The sequence below is a fragment of the Ogataea philodendri genome (genome assembly GCF_020536065.1).
Source record: "Ogataea philodendri strain CBS6075 chromosome Unknown scaffold6, whole genome shotgun sequence".
Taxonomy (NCBI): domain Eukaryota; kingdom Fungi; phylum Ascomycota; class Pichiomycetes; order Pichiales; family Pichiaceae; genus Ogataea; species Ogataea philodendri.
This window is the reverse complement of record NW_025764087.1, coordinates 168,045-182,439: the sequence shown is the minus strand read 5'-3', so window position 1 is coordinate 182,439 and position 14,395 is coordinate 168,045. Positions and strand designations below refer to the sequence as shown.

The 14,395-nt window shown below is 49.8% G+C and overlaps 10 protein-coding genes across 10 annotated transcripts; 8 read left to right on the top strand and 2 right to left on the bottom strand.

Annotated features, from left to right (window-relative positions):
* Positions 1 to 23: 23 nt before the first annotated feature.
* OGAPHI_005031 (uncharacterized protein) lies at positions 24 to 2,741 on the bottom strand (the record flags this gene model as incomplete). Its single annotated transcript, XM_046206174.1, has 1 exon — positions 24 to 2,741. The coding sequence occupies one exon, from the start codon at positions 2,739 to 2,741 to the stop codon at positions 24 to 26; it is 2,718 nt and encodes a 905-aa protein (XP_046059966.1).
* OGAPHI_005033 (uncharacterized protein) lies at positions 190 to 593 on the top strand (the record flags this gene model as incomplete). The annotated part of the gene is made up of 2 exons (XM_046206176.1): positions 190 to 257; positions 359 to 593. 2 exons carry the CDS (start codon positions 190 to 192, stop codon positions 591 to 593), a joined length of 303 nt encoding a protein of 100 aa, XP_046059968.1.
* OGAPHI_005032 (uncharacterized protein) lies at positions 1,002 to 1,292 on the top strand (the record flags this gene model as incomplete). Its single annotated transcript, XM_046206175.1, has 1 exon — positions 1,002 to 1,292. The coding sequence occupies one exon, from the start codon at positions 1,002 to 1,004 to the stop codon at positions 1,290 to 1,292; it is 291 nt and encodes a 96-aa protein (XP_046059967.1).
* A 71-nt stretch (positions 2,742 to 2,812) lies between the features above and the next one.
* On the top strand, positions 2,813 to 4,351 carry OGAPHI_005030 (uncharacterized protein; the record flags this gene model as incomplete). The annotated part of the gene is made up of 1 exon (XM_046206173.1): positions 2,813 to 4,351. The coding sequence occupies one exon, from the start codon at positions 2,813 to 2,815 to the stop codon at positions 4,349 to 4,351; it is 1,539 nt and encodes a 512-aa protein (XP_046059965.1).
* A 48-nt stretch (positions 4,352 to 4,399) lies between these two features.
* Positions 4,400 to 5,710, top strand: OGAPHI_005029 (uncharacterized protein; the record flags this gene model as incomplete). The annotated part of the gene is made up of 1 exon (XM_046206172.1): positions 4,400 to 5,710. The coding sequence occupies one exon, from the start codon at positions 4,400 to 4,402 to the stop codon at positions 5,708 to 5,710; it is 1,311 nt and encodes a 436-aa protein (XP_046059964.1).
* Positions 5,711 to 5,986: 276 nt separating this feature from the next.
* On the top strand, positions 5,987 to 8,165 carry OGAPHI_005028 (uncharacterized protein; the record flags this gene model as incomplete). The annotated part of the gene is made up of 3 exons (XM_046206171.1): positions 5,987 to 6,421; positions 6,649 to 8,076; positions 8,148 to 8,165. The coding sequence occupies 3 exons, from the start codon at positions 5,987 to 5,989 to the stop codon at positions 8,163 to 8,165; spliced, it is 1,881 nt and encodes a 626-aa protein (XP_046059963.1).
* Positions 8,166 to 8,188: 23 nt separating this feature from the next.
* Positions 8,189 to 8,925, top strand: OGAPHI_005027 (uncharacterized protein; the record flags this gene model as incomplete). Its single annotated transcript, XM_046206169.1, has 1 exon — positions 8,189 to 8,925. A coding segment is annotated over one exon (737 nt), but the record flags the coding sequence as incomplete, so codon positions are not given.
* A 91-nt stretch (positions 8,926 to 9,016) lies between these two features.
* Positions 9,017 to 13,255, top strand: OGAPHI_005026 (uncharacterized protein; the record flags this gene model as incomplete). Its single annotated transcript, XM_046206168.1, has 3 exons — positions 9,017 to 10,002; positions 10,089 to 12,815; positions 13,003 to 13,255. 3 exons carry the CDS (start codon positions 9,017 to 9,019, stop codon positions 13,253 to 13,255), a joined length of 3,966 nt encoding a protein of 1,321 aa, XP_046059961.1.
* Positions 13,256 to 13,302: 47 nt separating this feature from the next.
* OGAPHI_005024 (uncharacterized protein) lies at positions 13,303 to 14,346 on the top strand (the record flags this gene model as incomplete). Its single annotated transcript, XM_046206166.1, has 1 exon — positions 13,303 to 14,346. One exon carries the CDS (start codon positions 13,303 to 13,305, stop codon positions 14,344 to 14,346), a length of 1,044 nt encoding a protein of 347 aa, XP_046059959.1.
* OGAPHI_005025 (uncharacterized protein) lies at positions 13,617 to 14,102 on the bottom strand (the record flags this gene model as incomplete). The annotated part of the gene is made up of 1 exon (XM_046206167.1): positions 13,617 to 14,102. One exon carries the CDS (start codon positions 14,100 to 14,102, stop codon positions 13,617 to 13,619), a length of 486 nt encoding a protein of 161 aa, XP_046059960.1.
* Positions 14,347 to 14,395: the final 49 nt, after the last annotated feature.

The window sequence follows — 14,395 nt, the reverse complement described above, 5'->3', positions numbered from 1 at the left end:
GCATTAAATGACTGTAAATGGGATCAGAATATTCCAAATCTATGTGCCAGTGTTGAGGAATCCTTCTTGTCGCTCGTCGAGGACGTCGAGTTGACCTCCACCTTGCTGGTGATCTGTTTGTGTAGGTGTTTGAGGAAGTCAGAGTACGACCACTGGAGATCGCCCGACCGGTCTTCGTAAAGTAGCTCGATGAACTCTGACTCGTTTGTGTCTGTTTTGAATCTGCAGATCTCGACAGGGAAGAAGTCGGCGTTCAGGTAGTGCTTGGCCAGGAACTTGACTAGGTTTCTCACCTGCAACGAAATATGGGTATCTAGAGGAGGAAGCTGGGACATGAGTGGATCCAGTTGGTCCAGAGACGTCACCTGGCTACCAAACAGATCTTGAAGCAGAAGCGGGTTCACGTCAGAGTGGAACCAGAGATACAGGCGCTTGGAGTTGAAGATGAGGTATGCTCCGCCGATCTCGAGGTTGGTCTGGCTAAGTGCTCTGGTTTGCGGCAAAGTGAAGAACTGGGTCTCGCCTTCAAAGAGGCACTCGCTGTCGTCCAGGTCGTGCAGACTGATCATCAGCGGATACAAGTAGGCAGATAGTCTCTCTGGGGTGAATGTTTGGAGATCAAACAAGCTCTCGACACGCAGGTCTGGGTTGGTGTTTCTTTCTTTGATTGCTTTGGACTTGAGAGCAGAAAGTAAAAACATAGGGAATGTCCGTAGTCCATGAGGAAGAACCAACTGTCCTGGCGACGAAGTGTTCTTTGCAACATAGAGCTTGTACATGGCGTTGATATCGGCCAGCTGTGTGTTGAGGTAGCTTCTCAAAGTGACGAAGTTCATGGCTGGTAGTCTGCTTAGACTCTCCTTTAAAATGATGTTGAGCACTGCGTCCTGGTCTGAGAAGGAGAACACGTCTGCAACCCGTTCGGTAACAGACATAATGCAGTTGATCACACGCACTTTTCTCTTTCCGTCCGCCGAGGTGTACAGCAAAGCTGCCTGGAAATGAGAGTCCTTCTTGGTATCCAGTTTTCCGTCGTAAACAAAGTCGCAGGCCAAGCTGGTCTGACTGCTGAGGACAGGAAGGTATGGAATGTCGGGCTGCCCAGAGCTCGTGAAGCCACCATAGTACTTGTTGACTTGCAACCCACTGGAACAACGGATTTTCAGTTGTCCCTGGTATCCACAAGCATCTGTGACAAGCTGTTTCACTGTGAACATCAAGTCAGCTTCATCTTTGTCCAAGTTGAAATTATGCCAGGTCTTAACAGAACCTCCGGTCTTGATGGCAATTAAACCGGCATTGGCCAGATCTATAGGAGTATGGGACCCGTTCAGCAAGTGCAGTCCCACATTGGACTTGACGAACTGCTTCAACAGGTCTTGGTAGAACTTGTTGTTGGCAACAATGACATCCTTGTCGTAATCGGAGGTGGTCTTCTGGGTCGGCAGCTTCACAGCAAGTGAGCCAGGTCCCCAGGATGAGATGCTCGACAAGAAAGCGACAACTTGACCGCCAGCAACTGGTTCCAAAACCATCTTGGCTGCAAGAAGCGCTGCTCCGTACGCAGGCTCTGGGCCAGAGTAGTCGACGATCTGCTCGATGAAGCTCAAAGTGGTGTCAATTATGGACGACGACTCTAGCGGGTCGGCAAGAATACCATCGTGGAAAGGAACAAACGGATCTTCCAAGTCTCCCACAACGGCCACAGTAGACTGCTCCAGCGATGGAGAAAGGTTGTAGAAAAACAGCTTGTCTGCAAATCCAATAATGGAAACTTTGGAGCCCTGGGGCAAATTCGACTCGCCATTCTGGTACAATGCCATTCTGATTGCAGAACAGGCAGCCACGTGGAGCTTTGAGCGAATGGCCTGGTAGCTGAGATCGACCAAAAACACGTGGTGCAGTGGCTGGGGTGGTTTTTCGTCCAAGTTGTAGTCCTCAGGAACAACCAGGTCATAGACACCGGAGTGGAGCTCTGGACGTTCGTAGTAGTCCGATCTGACTCCGTTAGCGTCGACCTGACTGAGGTATTCCTGAGGAACAGGGCTCGAAAACGAACAGATGTTACAAATCATGTTGTATCCACCGTGTTGCATTGCCGGGTTGATGTAGGTTCTGCACCGTCTGCAACGAGGCACGGCAGACATTTCCCTGCAGTCGACCTCTGGGACGGGTTTTTCGCCCGGCTGAGTAGGAGCAAACGGAGTGAGAACAAGACCAAGCGGGATCTTGGACTGTTGCCGAAGTTTTTCAGAGCTTGGGACGCTGTAGAGCGTCATTCTGACAAATTTAGGAGAAGCGTTTCCCTGGTCGACAGCGACGTACTGTGTTCCTGCCAAAGGCGGTGACACGTTCTCGAAAGTAAGGAACTCGCTGTCTTTATACGTGTGGTCCAGCTGGTATCTAATGTTTGGGATCGAGAGATCGTCTGTCGAGGCAGGGTCAACGCCGATCTGCTGTTTGGGAGCAAAATACTCGGTCTGTGGCTGGTACTGGTCGCTCATTATCGGCACGGACTGACTGGACGGCTGCACGGACGGGGTGTGCTGGCCGTTGTAGTAGTGCGGAGCCTGCATCCCAGGACTCATGGCAGCCGCATTTGGATCAAACCCGCTATCGATGTGATCGTCGCGGGCGTACTCGGGCGTGAACTGGTGATGAACGTGGTTCGTCCGTTTCTTCTTTGAAGTCTTCACCGAGAGGTTTCCTAATTGATTAACGGTTTCCTCGTACTGGTTCATGGTGAATTATCCGTTCAATTTTCTTCGTTGTTATTTTTTTTCTGTCGCGCTCAGAAGTAAACATTGTGCTAATGGGGGTCACCGGGTTATTGCCTGCTCTCAAGTCCATTCAGGAACCGAGCCATCTATCCAAGTACAGGGGTAAGACTTTGGCCATTGACGCGTATTCGTGGCTACACAAGGCGATCTATGGGTGTTCTATGGACATTGTCCTGGGGAAACCAACCAGATCTTATTTAAACTACATTCTCAGAAGACTCGATGCCTTACGCCATTTTGGAATCACACCGTACATGGTGCTTGATGGGGATTACTTGCCCACAAAGGGGAATACAGAAAAGGAACGCAGAGGAAGAAGAGAAGAATATAAACGGCTGGGAATGGAGGCTCTTCGTTTAAACAGACGTCAAGAAGCACTGAATCATTTCAACAAGGCCTGCGACATTACACCGCAAATGGCCAAGACAGTGATCGAGGAGCTCAAATTCCGGGGAGTCAAGTATGTTGTTGCTCCGTACGAGGCAGACTCCCAGATGGTGTATCTGGAGAAACAGGGTCTTGTCCAGGGAATTATTTCTGAAGACTCGGATCTGTTGATTTTTGGGTGTCAGACCTTGATCACCAAACTCGACGAGTCCGGGTCCTGCGTGGAAATCCAGCGAGCCAAGTTCAAAGAGTGTCGTGAGTCTGCTATCGGGTTGTTTGACGATGCCCAGCTCCGCCTAACTGCTGCTCTTAGTGGATGCGACTACACTAAGGGAATTTCCGGGGTAGGAATGCAGAGAGCCGCGACGTATGTCAACAAATACAAGACATTTACGCGTCTGATGCAGGCAGTCAGGTTCGAGGGCAAGCTCAAGATCCCTGCGGAGTTTGAGGAGGAGCACTCGCGCGCCATGATCGCGTTCCAGTACCAGGTTGTTTTCGATCCAAGAACAGGAAAACACGACCATTTGAACCCTGTTCCAGACGATATTTCTCCTGAGTATCTTGAACTGTGTGCTGGGAAAGTTCTTGACGACGAGATCCACCGCAAGATCGCAATTGGAGACCTGGACCCAATGAGCAAGATGCCTCTTCTCAGCAGAGAGAGTCCCGAAAAGAACGTCATGTCTGCCGCAGTACCTGTTCCTGCTAAACGTACCAACACAGCCCCAGCAAGAACAATAGACACAATGCTATCCATGGCGAAACCTGCCAAACAGCGCACCTCTACAGCGCCCCAGGCACGCAAATCTGCATTACAAACGATCGATCAGTTCATGACCTCACAGGCTACCACTGTGAAACGTCGTAAAATCCTGTTTGGCTCGCAGGAGTCCGGATCAGAGGTGAGTTCCTACTTTGCCGGCCAGTCGAGAACTACAACGCTGGAAGACGAGGATCTGAAAAGCGTCTTTAGCGAACAGAACTCAAGCGACTTTAATCTCACAGACCCAGACGACGACGACGACCTGCCAAAGTCGAAACCCATCTCTGCATCTCTGCCCGCTCGCATGCCTCTTCGAGACACCACCAACCAGGTCACTATGAAACTGACCGCCAAAAAGGTCACCGGAGGTGGTTTTGATAGAAACTCGTTGAGTTCATTTAGATTCCAGGGTACATAGAAAATAGCACTAAAAAATATTTCATTTACGCGACTGTGGGGCTGATCTATGGAGACCGAAGAAAAGCTGAACTATTTGCACACGGAGTTTCCCGTTGTTGCTAAAGAGGCGCTGTTGGAGCTTCTTGTGGCGTTTGAGGGGTCTGTTGATCAGACCGTGAAGGTGCTAGAAGAGCAATTCGACCGTAAAGCTAGTGGGACGTTCAAGACGGGGGCAAATGTTAAGAAGCGGTCCAGACCCGAGCCAGTGGTTCCTGAACACAAAGATATCCCGGGAGTGTTGTCGTCACTTATTGAAAAGGTCCCAGAAGCAAAGAAACAAAGAGTTTCGGTCAATCAGAGCACCTTTAATGTTCCCAAGACGATAACGCGAGACTCTGTCATACTCTACAATAAGCAGGAAATCGAGTCTATTCCCTACCTGAAATTCTACAAGAACTTCTTACCAGGAACTCTTGCCGATGAGCTGCTGGATGAGCTGCTAGCAAAGAAGGTGGTCTTCAGAGATAAGCATTTTTTCATCGCTCAAAATGAGTGTCACTCAAACCATCAATCAACAGTGTTTTACGAAAAACCCCCAGTTGTCGTCTACGATTCAGGTTTCTATAATAACGGAGAAGAAATGGAGCAGCCTTTCACTGGGAACATCCGCACGGCTAAATTTCTGATTGAAGACGAGGTGAACGAAGTGCTGGCTACCAGAGAAAGACACCCACTGGAGATCCAGTCCGACTGGTCGGCTTCTCTATGTGTGGGAAATTACTTTCATTCCAATAAAAACAACATCGATTGGCATTCAGACAGACTCACCTCCATAGGGCCTCTCCCTATTATTTGTTCTTTGAATTTGGGTGCAACCAGAATCTTTAGACTACGCAAACAATATGGGAAGCCAATCACCTACAGTATTCCATTGCCTCATAACTCGTTGCTAATAATGCTTCCAGGGACCCAGGAAGAGTTTAAGCACTGCGTTCCATCGCTGACTGACTCTCTACATGCTACACACCCGGTAGCTAAGGAGGCACGGATAAACCTGACTCTCAGAATGCAACGGCTAAACATGCAACGGAACCTACCGAAATGTCCTCTCTGCAAGTCTTCAATGACACTTCGACGCATGTTCAAAAAACCACAGTTGAGGGGCTACTATTTCTGGCTTTGCAGTGGTGGCTACCGCACGGGAAAGGAGTGTTCTGGGTTCTATTTCGCAAATCTGCGCGACATCGACAAACCGAAATCCAAACTGTACACACGGAAAGTGTCTGAGGCGTCGCGCTGGCTGGCTCCCGACGACGATGAGGCCAGAAACGCTGGAGAGTTCAAAATGGAAGATTTAGAAGACTCGGCTGTGCAGTGAAATTTTAGCATTGCTATGACAGATAAGAGCTACATTGGCAAGATTACTAGCACACTTGGCGGTTTAGTCTCGCGTTCTCCAGGCAAGGATTCGCGTCCGGCAGGCCTCAATGTGAGTCCTGAGCGTTCGTCAGCCACAACCTCGGGTTATCTACCGTCTCCGGCTCAAAGCGAAGTTTCCAGCCATCTTTATACAGGAACCTTGGTTGAAGGGCTAGAGCTCCTGACAGACTCGCTCCAAGGCGAGCCGGACCAGCTGGCGAACGCATTTGCCAAGATGCTAGACTCGATTGTCGACAGCGGTCTCGTCACCTCAACTTTGTACAAGATAGACGATGAACTCAAGTTTCTGATAATGGAGACATATCTCAAGGACAGAGACCTTGTGCACCGGTTCAAGTACTACAAGGAGCGGAACAGGGAGCGGGACGCATTGGCGGCTATTGGGCGTGCGAAACGTGAGCTGGAAATAGTGAGCGGGTCAGAGACGTCTGGAAGCAGTCAGGGAGACCTGTACTCGCCAGAGGAAACAAACCCGGTTGCAGCGACACATTTTGAGGAATTTGTCGGTCTTTTGACGGCATTTCTGGAAATTTGTTTCACGGCCCTTATCAGACCCGTTAGCAAGACCATATTTGCTCTGTTGTCGCGTCCAGATACTAAGTACGACCTGGGGTATTGTCTGCAGACAATGTTTTCGTTTTTGAACGTGGTACTGAGACACGTGCTTATTGTCTTGACACGCTTGTTAGTGCCGTCGGGGTCCTCGCGAATCACGTCCGCAAGCACGACGTGATGTTTATTTTATCCGACGCGTCGTTGGAGGAGCAACCCTCACACCACTCCTGATTATTTGTTTACGAATGTTTCAAAGGATCTCAAAATTTGATACAAGCAAGGACTTTTTGTGGGATTTCAAAACACCAACATCTGTTACAGGTATTCATTCGCTTCATTACTACTGATCAGATTGTTATGAGTCCGCTGACTCCACAGTCTCGTAACGAGGTGTCTCACGCGTTCAAGTCCGGGTTTGATTTTGGCCCAGACTCCCAGTTCACCCCTCCCAAATCTTCCGAGAAGAAGCTGATTGATCAGCTCCACTCAATCCAGGAAGATGAATCCCTGTTTTCCGAGCTCATGGTCACCACCAATGATAGCGATGAAGAGAATTCCAAAGAATGGGCAGACCATATTTTGAAACAGCAAACTCAGGATCTGCCTCCTTGTGAACTGCTTGCTGACTCGCTGGTCAGCGGGAGTAGCCCCACAGTGCCCGACGAGTCGCAGTATCAGGTGGTCGACACGAAAGCTCTGGAGACCTCGGGATCTCCTTCGAATCAGAACGACGAAATGTTGCGCATCTTCCAAGTGTTGCGGGATGGTTTGCGCGAGTACATCCGACAACTCTCTGCCGCAAAGGCAGACTATGTCGTGATGGTCCGCTCCGACTTCCTCATCAACTATGGTGGAAAGGCTGGTTGTCATTTGCGCACAAAGATGATCAACGAGTATTTAACCATGGCTAAGAACGATGAGGAGTTGCTATGCTACAGTCTGTCCCAACAGCTGGGCGATATGAGCATTCTGGAGGACATCCGCAATCTCATTAGAGAGAGCGATCGCAGAAGAAAACTGTACAATAAGCGAAAGAACATTATGATCGATAAAGAGAAGCGTGCCGCTTCCACACCTATCAACGACGTGATTCCAAGTCCAGTCGAGGTTAGCGAGAAGAAGAGAAAGCCCAGAATTGACACCAAGTTCAAGGGTCTATCTGTGGAAAAGATTCAGATCGGGTACTACAATCAGGATAAACTCAACGCGGTTGCAGATCTCACGCAGATTTTGAAAGCAGAGGAAAGCGAGCAGTTTGTTGTAGACCTCAGGGGCAAGAGCATGCCGCTGAAAGCGTGTTTGGAAGCCATCTACTCGCCAGAGTTGAACTTTGACCATTCCATGGTGTACACCAAAATTCCTCTCAACCTGAGTTTTGATTATAGCATTGATCTCGAGTCCAACAGAACCGTTGCATACACTGAGAGTCTTCTTTCTGTGTCTTCGCACCTTGCATCAGATTTGAACGTGTCCAACGACAATTTCTCGAGGATTCTCCAGCTGCGAGCTGTTGTCCGAGTTTATGATAATGACATGTTGGTTCTCAGGCGCACTGAGCAAGTCACTGGTCATTTGCTATCTGACAACAATCGCATGAAGGTCAATCTCCCGCTCAACTCCAAGTACTGGTCCAGTCTTTTGAACGAGTATTCTAACGGCTCGGTTGGCGCAGGCAAGTTTGAGAGCTTGCGGATCACTCACACGCTGTACTTTGACGAAGATCCTTCTGTCATTAGAACGAGTCCCCAGGTCCCGATCTACTCTTTGATCTGGGAATTTTTCCTCAACACTGAAATCAACTACCTACCGCATAGCGTGAGTGTTCAGAAAAAGATTGAGCTTAGAAGGTCGCTCACAATTGACAGCTTCAAGTCAAACTCGTTTGCAGAGCCACAAAGCGTGGGTAACAGGGGACATAAACGCACAAGGTCGAGATCCATGACCGATCTGTCTAACATGTGGACGCCGATGCAACCGCCGCCCGTGTTCCAACAGATCATCCCGAGACCTCAGACCGTGCCGGATATGGCTGTGAGTTCCGCTCCTGCGATTCAAACCAGGTTTGCAATCAACGATCCAATCAATATGCAACGGTACCAGATGCATCTCCAAGCTGCGCAGATTAGGGCGCATCAATCTCAGCAGATTTCGTTGCAACAGCAACAGATGTATCAAGGTTCCCAGCCAATGATGCCTGGCGCCGAGTTCATTCCAAACGAGTACCAATTCATGCCGCCTCAAAACAACTCGAACGAGTCGTTGTCCTCGGCCAGTTCCATGAATGAGCGCAGAAACCACTCTGTCTCCGCCACAAAAAGCTCTTACAGTTCGTCTACAGGAGTGACTCCTCGATTGAAGGAATTCCAGTTTGAGGTCACCACGATTCCTGCTCCCGCAGAGTTCCAAGGAGTTCCTCAGAGCTCTCCAACCTCGTCGACTATCTCAGCACACTCGACTGAGGGACACGAGGGGTCCAAAACGAAAAAGAACGTTACCAACTCTACTGCATCCCTTCCAGGAATGGGTTCGATGAACTTGGACTTATCTGACATGCGGCCAAGTGACGCCGACTGGAAATTCTACTACTATAATCCATAGGATCCATATATATTATGATAAGTTTTTGTTACCCGGAGACGTTGTTTTTCAACTTTGAAAAAACTAAAAAACTTCACTCTTTTGTTTGACAATGTCAGTTTCCAAAGGAGTGTGGTCGAACTTCACCAAACGGTCGCCATCGTTGGCGCTACGTAACAAGGCCCTGCGTACTGCGTTGTTGAGCCCAAATCTTCCGTACGGCCCGGCATCTCTCAAATCGAATGCCAACAGAAGAAAATACAAGTCGATCGAGGGCCTTGAAGACATTTACCCGCTAGCATACGAGGTTCTCGAGAAGAAGAGCGAAGCTGTTTACAACAAGATCGAGAAACTCGACCCAAAGAGCTCGAATTATGCCGAGGAAAAAGAAAGACTTCTTGTCGAAGCCGAGAAGCACAACCCAGAGGTGGTTTACATGGCTGAGTATATGAAGAACAGCTTCGACAGAACACAACCTGTTTTTAGACATTACATAAAGACAGATTGGCTGAATCATTCCCAGATGTTGCTAATGCAGAGACTCGAGACTCTGGGTGTGATTCCAGACACTCTTCCTACTCTGGAGCCGGAAGTCGATGTCAAGTTGAAGTTCCCGCACAACAACCAGGATAGATGGATCGAGCCCGGTGTTGTTCTGTCGTCGAACGTGACCAAGAAACCGCCAGCTTTGGAGGTGATAGAGTTCAAGGAATCTAAGGACGAAATGTACACGGTTTTGATGGTTGATCCAGACACCCCTGATCTTGCTGCCGACAGCTACTCCACCACGTTGCTTTGGGGAGTGAAAGATGTCAAGCTTTCCAACACGGACTCGATGATCGATGCCAAGAAACTGGTGCAGAACCCAGACCTCGAGTTTGTGGAGTACCAGCCTCCTGTCTGCGAGAAGAACACAGGAAAACACAGAATCGCGTTCTGGGTGTTCAGGCAGGATGGAGAGCTTGCTAACGCTCCAAAGGGTCTCAAGAGAGATTACTTCAAGATTAGACAGTTTGTGGAAGACAACAAGCTCACCCCCGTGGGAGCTCACGTGATCCGCTCTGTTTGGGACAGAAACACTGACGCCGTTAGACAAATGTACGGAATGGCGCCAGGACGTGTGTTCACCCGCGATCGCTCACCTGTGTTGAAAAACTAAAAGTCTGTATATAAAGAACATTTAGAATGGCTAAAATGCATGGAAAAATAAATTATTTTTCACCCGTACATTTGATGGTCTCTCAATGTGAACTACGAAGGCAGCTTTTTAGCTCGAACCAGCAGGCCTGGGACGGCGTTTATATGGACGTTCGCAATGTAGATACCTCGTTGAAGGCCAATACGTCGTTGCTGAAGAAGCTGAGTACTAGTTTCAGCTCCAGTGCAGAAAAATCGCTTTTGAAAGCCGTGTCTGAGGTTTCCTTGACCAAGTATATGGACGAGCTGATCCCAGCTGTTGTTCAGGGACTTTCCAGCAAGGGCACTGATCCGTTGACCGCTGTCAAGGTGTGTTCTGTTCTCCACCAGCGGTTTGGATCAGACTTCACTCGAAACCTGGTCACCTTCTTTATCAGTTCTTTGTCCGAAACGAACGAGAAAGGAGACTCTTTTAGTGCACTGGGGAGACTACTGGTTCTTTTTACCGAGTTTTACCTTGTTGGACTGATTCGATTGGACGAAACGGTGTCCAAGAAAGATCTTCCTCGATATTTGAGCAAGTCGGATACACCGCTGCTTTTGGCGTTTATGACGCAGATTTTCTCGGTCCACGGCGAGGACGAGCATCTAGCAGAGGTATTGGCTGGATATCTGGTGCGATTCGGGGAGATTCTGACCAATGACACCGGATTGCTGCCAGATACTGAACGAACTCGATTGGTGAAGCTTTTTTCGAAGTACTCGGTGCACGTAATCAACTGGACCACAGACACAAACAGCAAGTGGACAGAGCTAATCAACGGTGTCGGAAAGTATGCTTCTAGCAGAAGTTTGGTCCCCGAGCCTCTCAAGATAGATCTGAAGGAGTGCACGGTGAAATTTAAACGATTGTACTACTACTCGGAGCTGGCCCAGGGGATATTTGATATTGACGGGCCAGACGTGATTGGCATAGATTCATTGGGTGCCTACCCGTTTGACGAGTCGGTTGTTCCTTGGGAATCCGAGGAGGACAGACAATTCTACCTAAATGTTCCTCTTGTTGAAGAATTGATCCAGGTAGCAAAAATTGAGGAGACGGAAGTAACACCCGAACTGCTGGAGAAAGTCTCCCAAGCGACTTCTGCTGCTGATGTGGACTCCGTCGCGTGTTCATTTTGGAACCAGCACATGAACAGTCCGGCTTCGCTCGCTAGATTGCTAGAGTATGCTCTTTTGCCTCAGTCAAACCATAAAGCGTTTGCACGGTTCCTCAAGCTCAACAGACAAGCGCTCTCGTCTCTGGTGCTTCGGACCATTCGCAAGACGTTCATCGACTTCAAGATCCAGATCCTAAGTGGCAAGGTAAATGCGCCGACCGTGACGCTATTCTGCCAGCTCGTAAACTTCAACATATTTCCACCAGCAAAAGTCTACGAGGAACTGTCGTTTTTACTGTGCGATGCCACCAGCAAATCCAGTCTGGACACGCTGCATTTTGTGTTTGATCAGTCGGGAGCAACGTTGCGCAGCCAGTCTGTCTACCACGAGCTGGTGGACAACGTTTTTGGGCTCCTGCAGAGTCTGAAGTCGCAGCTCCCAGCCGGCTCGGCCGCGGTGGACGAGTTTCTGGCCGCGTACCCTGACGCTGTAGCGTTTCGCCAAGCGTACCGCGTGGGCCAGGAAACGGACAAGAAACAGAAGTACCTGGATTTTGTGCTGAGACTGGCTTTGGACAATATCTCCTGTTTGAAGCATATCACAAAAAATATTTATTGGGACGACGAAGACTACGCCAAGATCTGCACGTTTCTGACGAGTCCGGGCGACATTTCGTACGACCAGATCTCTGCCCTGGTCAGGATCCTCAAAGAACTCGGCGAAAGAGACCCGTCCATCGTCACAGTTGTGGTGGACGATTTGATAGAGCAGATCCAGGCAGGCCTTGAGGAGGAGGATGTTCGCGAAAACAGAAAGCTGCTGGCGGTTGCAAAGTATCTTGCCGAGCTGAGCAACATGAAACTGGTGCCTGTGAAAATGATTCAGCAGCTAATCGTTTACTGTATCCTGGAGTCGCACAGCTCTGACCAAAAGAGCTGGTTTTGGGTGCACCTGGTGTGCCAGTTCCTGGACTCGGTCACAAAGTCTCTGACTTCCGAGTATTTACTACTGGACTATTACCTGGCGCTGAACGAGCCGCCATCCGTGGACTTGCAGCTGCGCGTGAGCCGGTGCTTCCAGTCACGTGGTCGCGAACGCGCACAGAGCCTGGCAGAGGCGGCCTCGCGACTGAAGGAAAACAGGGTGTCCCGCGCGGGAACGCCGCAGCCAGATACAGAGGCTTCTGAAACGGAGGAAGAGTCGGACGAGGAGGAGGATTTGTCAACGCAGATCTCTGAGGACGAGTCTGAGCTCGACAATTCGGAAAGCGACGACGCTGCCGACGCCGAGCTGTACGAGCAGATGATGAACGAACACATCGAGCAGAGCATCCAGGCCGAGTTCGATGCGCTGCTGGGCGAGAGTCTGAAGTCCTCGGGCGCGAAACCCAAGTCGAACGCGCTGGAGTCCATAGGCTCGCTGGCTACCATGACCGAGCCGCAGCCGGCAGAAAGCAACAAGTTCACGTTTCTGGCGAAAGCGGGCCGCAAACTGCACTCGCGCGTGGTCACCGTGCCCGAGGAGAGCGGCTTTGCATCGCGGCGACTGCAGAACGTGAAACTGTCGCAGCAGGAACACGAGAGAGTCAAGGACCTGATCCTCGAGCGGCAGGAGTAGCTGGTGCGAGGGTGTCGGTTTTGGCTAATTTTTGCTCTAGATCGGGCTGGCAAGCTCATAACCTTGACGAAGTTTTCGAAAGTTTTATTGGTGAAAATACTAGACAGGAAGATAAATAGAGACCATGTCTACGCTGAACGTGAGTAACTGGAATTAAAAGCGTGCTAACAAACAGGTTTTTAGATATTCCGCATTGGCGACCGGCATTGTGTACGGAGCTTACCACACCTACGTGTTGAAGGCCGAGGGTGAGAAGAAGCAGGAACTGTACGACTACGAGCACAAGAAGAAGTTGGTGGAGGAAGCCAAGGCTGAGTACAAGAAGCTGCACCCAGTCAAGCAGACTGCCGCACCAACCGAGGCCGTCAACCTCGACGACCCAGAATTCGATTTCGGGAAATTTATTTTGGGTGCTGTTGAGAAATTGGGTAGTTGAAAAATTAGTATAACAATAAATTGTACGAAAATTTTAGATATTCTAAGATGTTACTAAATAGCGCCGGCCTGGCGCGGAGTGGGCGTTTTGTTGTTTCGCGGGCACCTTTTGGCTCGCGTGTGGGCAGACGCACGTTCACTAGCGACTCGCACAATTTTAAAAACTTCTACAACGGCCAGACTCTGGCTAAACACTTTGAGACAGCAGGCCATGGGTATTTGATGTCTTTGTCCTTTGAGCCCAAGGACAGACTGAAGGACAACAGCAAAGCCACCGATGGGTTGATTTCCAAGTATCGCAAGAAGGTGTACACCAACACAGTGTATGATTCGCCTACTGGCGAGGATAACTACGTGATAGCCTACAACGACTCGCGGGTGCTTGCTGGAGTGCTAGACGGCGTGGGCGGGTGGTCTGAGCAAGGGTTTGATTCCAGCGCAATCAGCCGCGAGCTGTCGAACCACGTCACCACCGAGTTCTTAGGCGAACCCGATCTTACCCCTCTTGAGATACTGGAACAAGCATTTACAAAGATGAAGCAGGACGGGTCTGTCGAGGTGGGGTCCACGACGATCTGTTTTGGGGTGATCGACTCCAACACCAACAAGCTGCACGCAGTGAACCTCGGCGACTCGTGGTTCGGTGTCTTCAGAAAGGAAAAGTCCAAGTTCAAGTGTGTGCACCAATCTGAGGAGCAAACGTACTCATTTAACGCTCCGTACCAGCTTTCTGTGATTCCGCAGGAGTTTCTGGACCTGGCCAAGAAACGCGGGTCCAAGTACCTCATGAACGAGCCCCGCGACGCTGACCAGTACGAGTTCCAGCTCGAGTCCGGTGATATCATCATGTTCACCACCGACGGATTAATAGATAACGTGGTGATCAACGACGTGGAAATGTATTTGGACGACGTGTTCGACCCAGAACAGATCGGAGAAGTCAACAAGAACCTCGTACGCAACGTCAAGGACCTAAGTTTGAACACAGACTTCAAGAGCGTGTTCTCACAGCGGCTGAGCAAGCTCACCGGCCAGGACTACATCGGCGGAAAGCCCGACGACATCACCAGTGTTCTTGTATACGTGGAGTGAACACACAAAGGCTATAATAACTAATAATATATTTGCGCGACTCTAATAA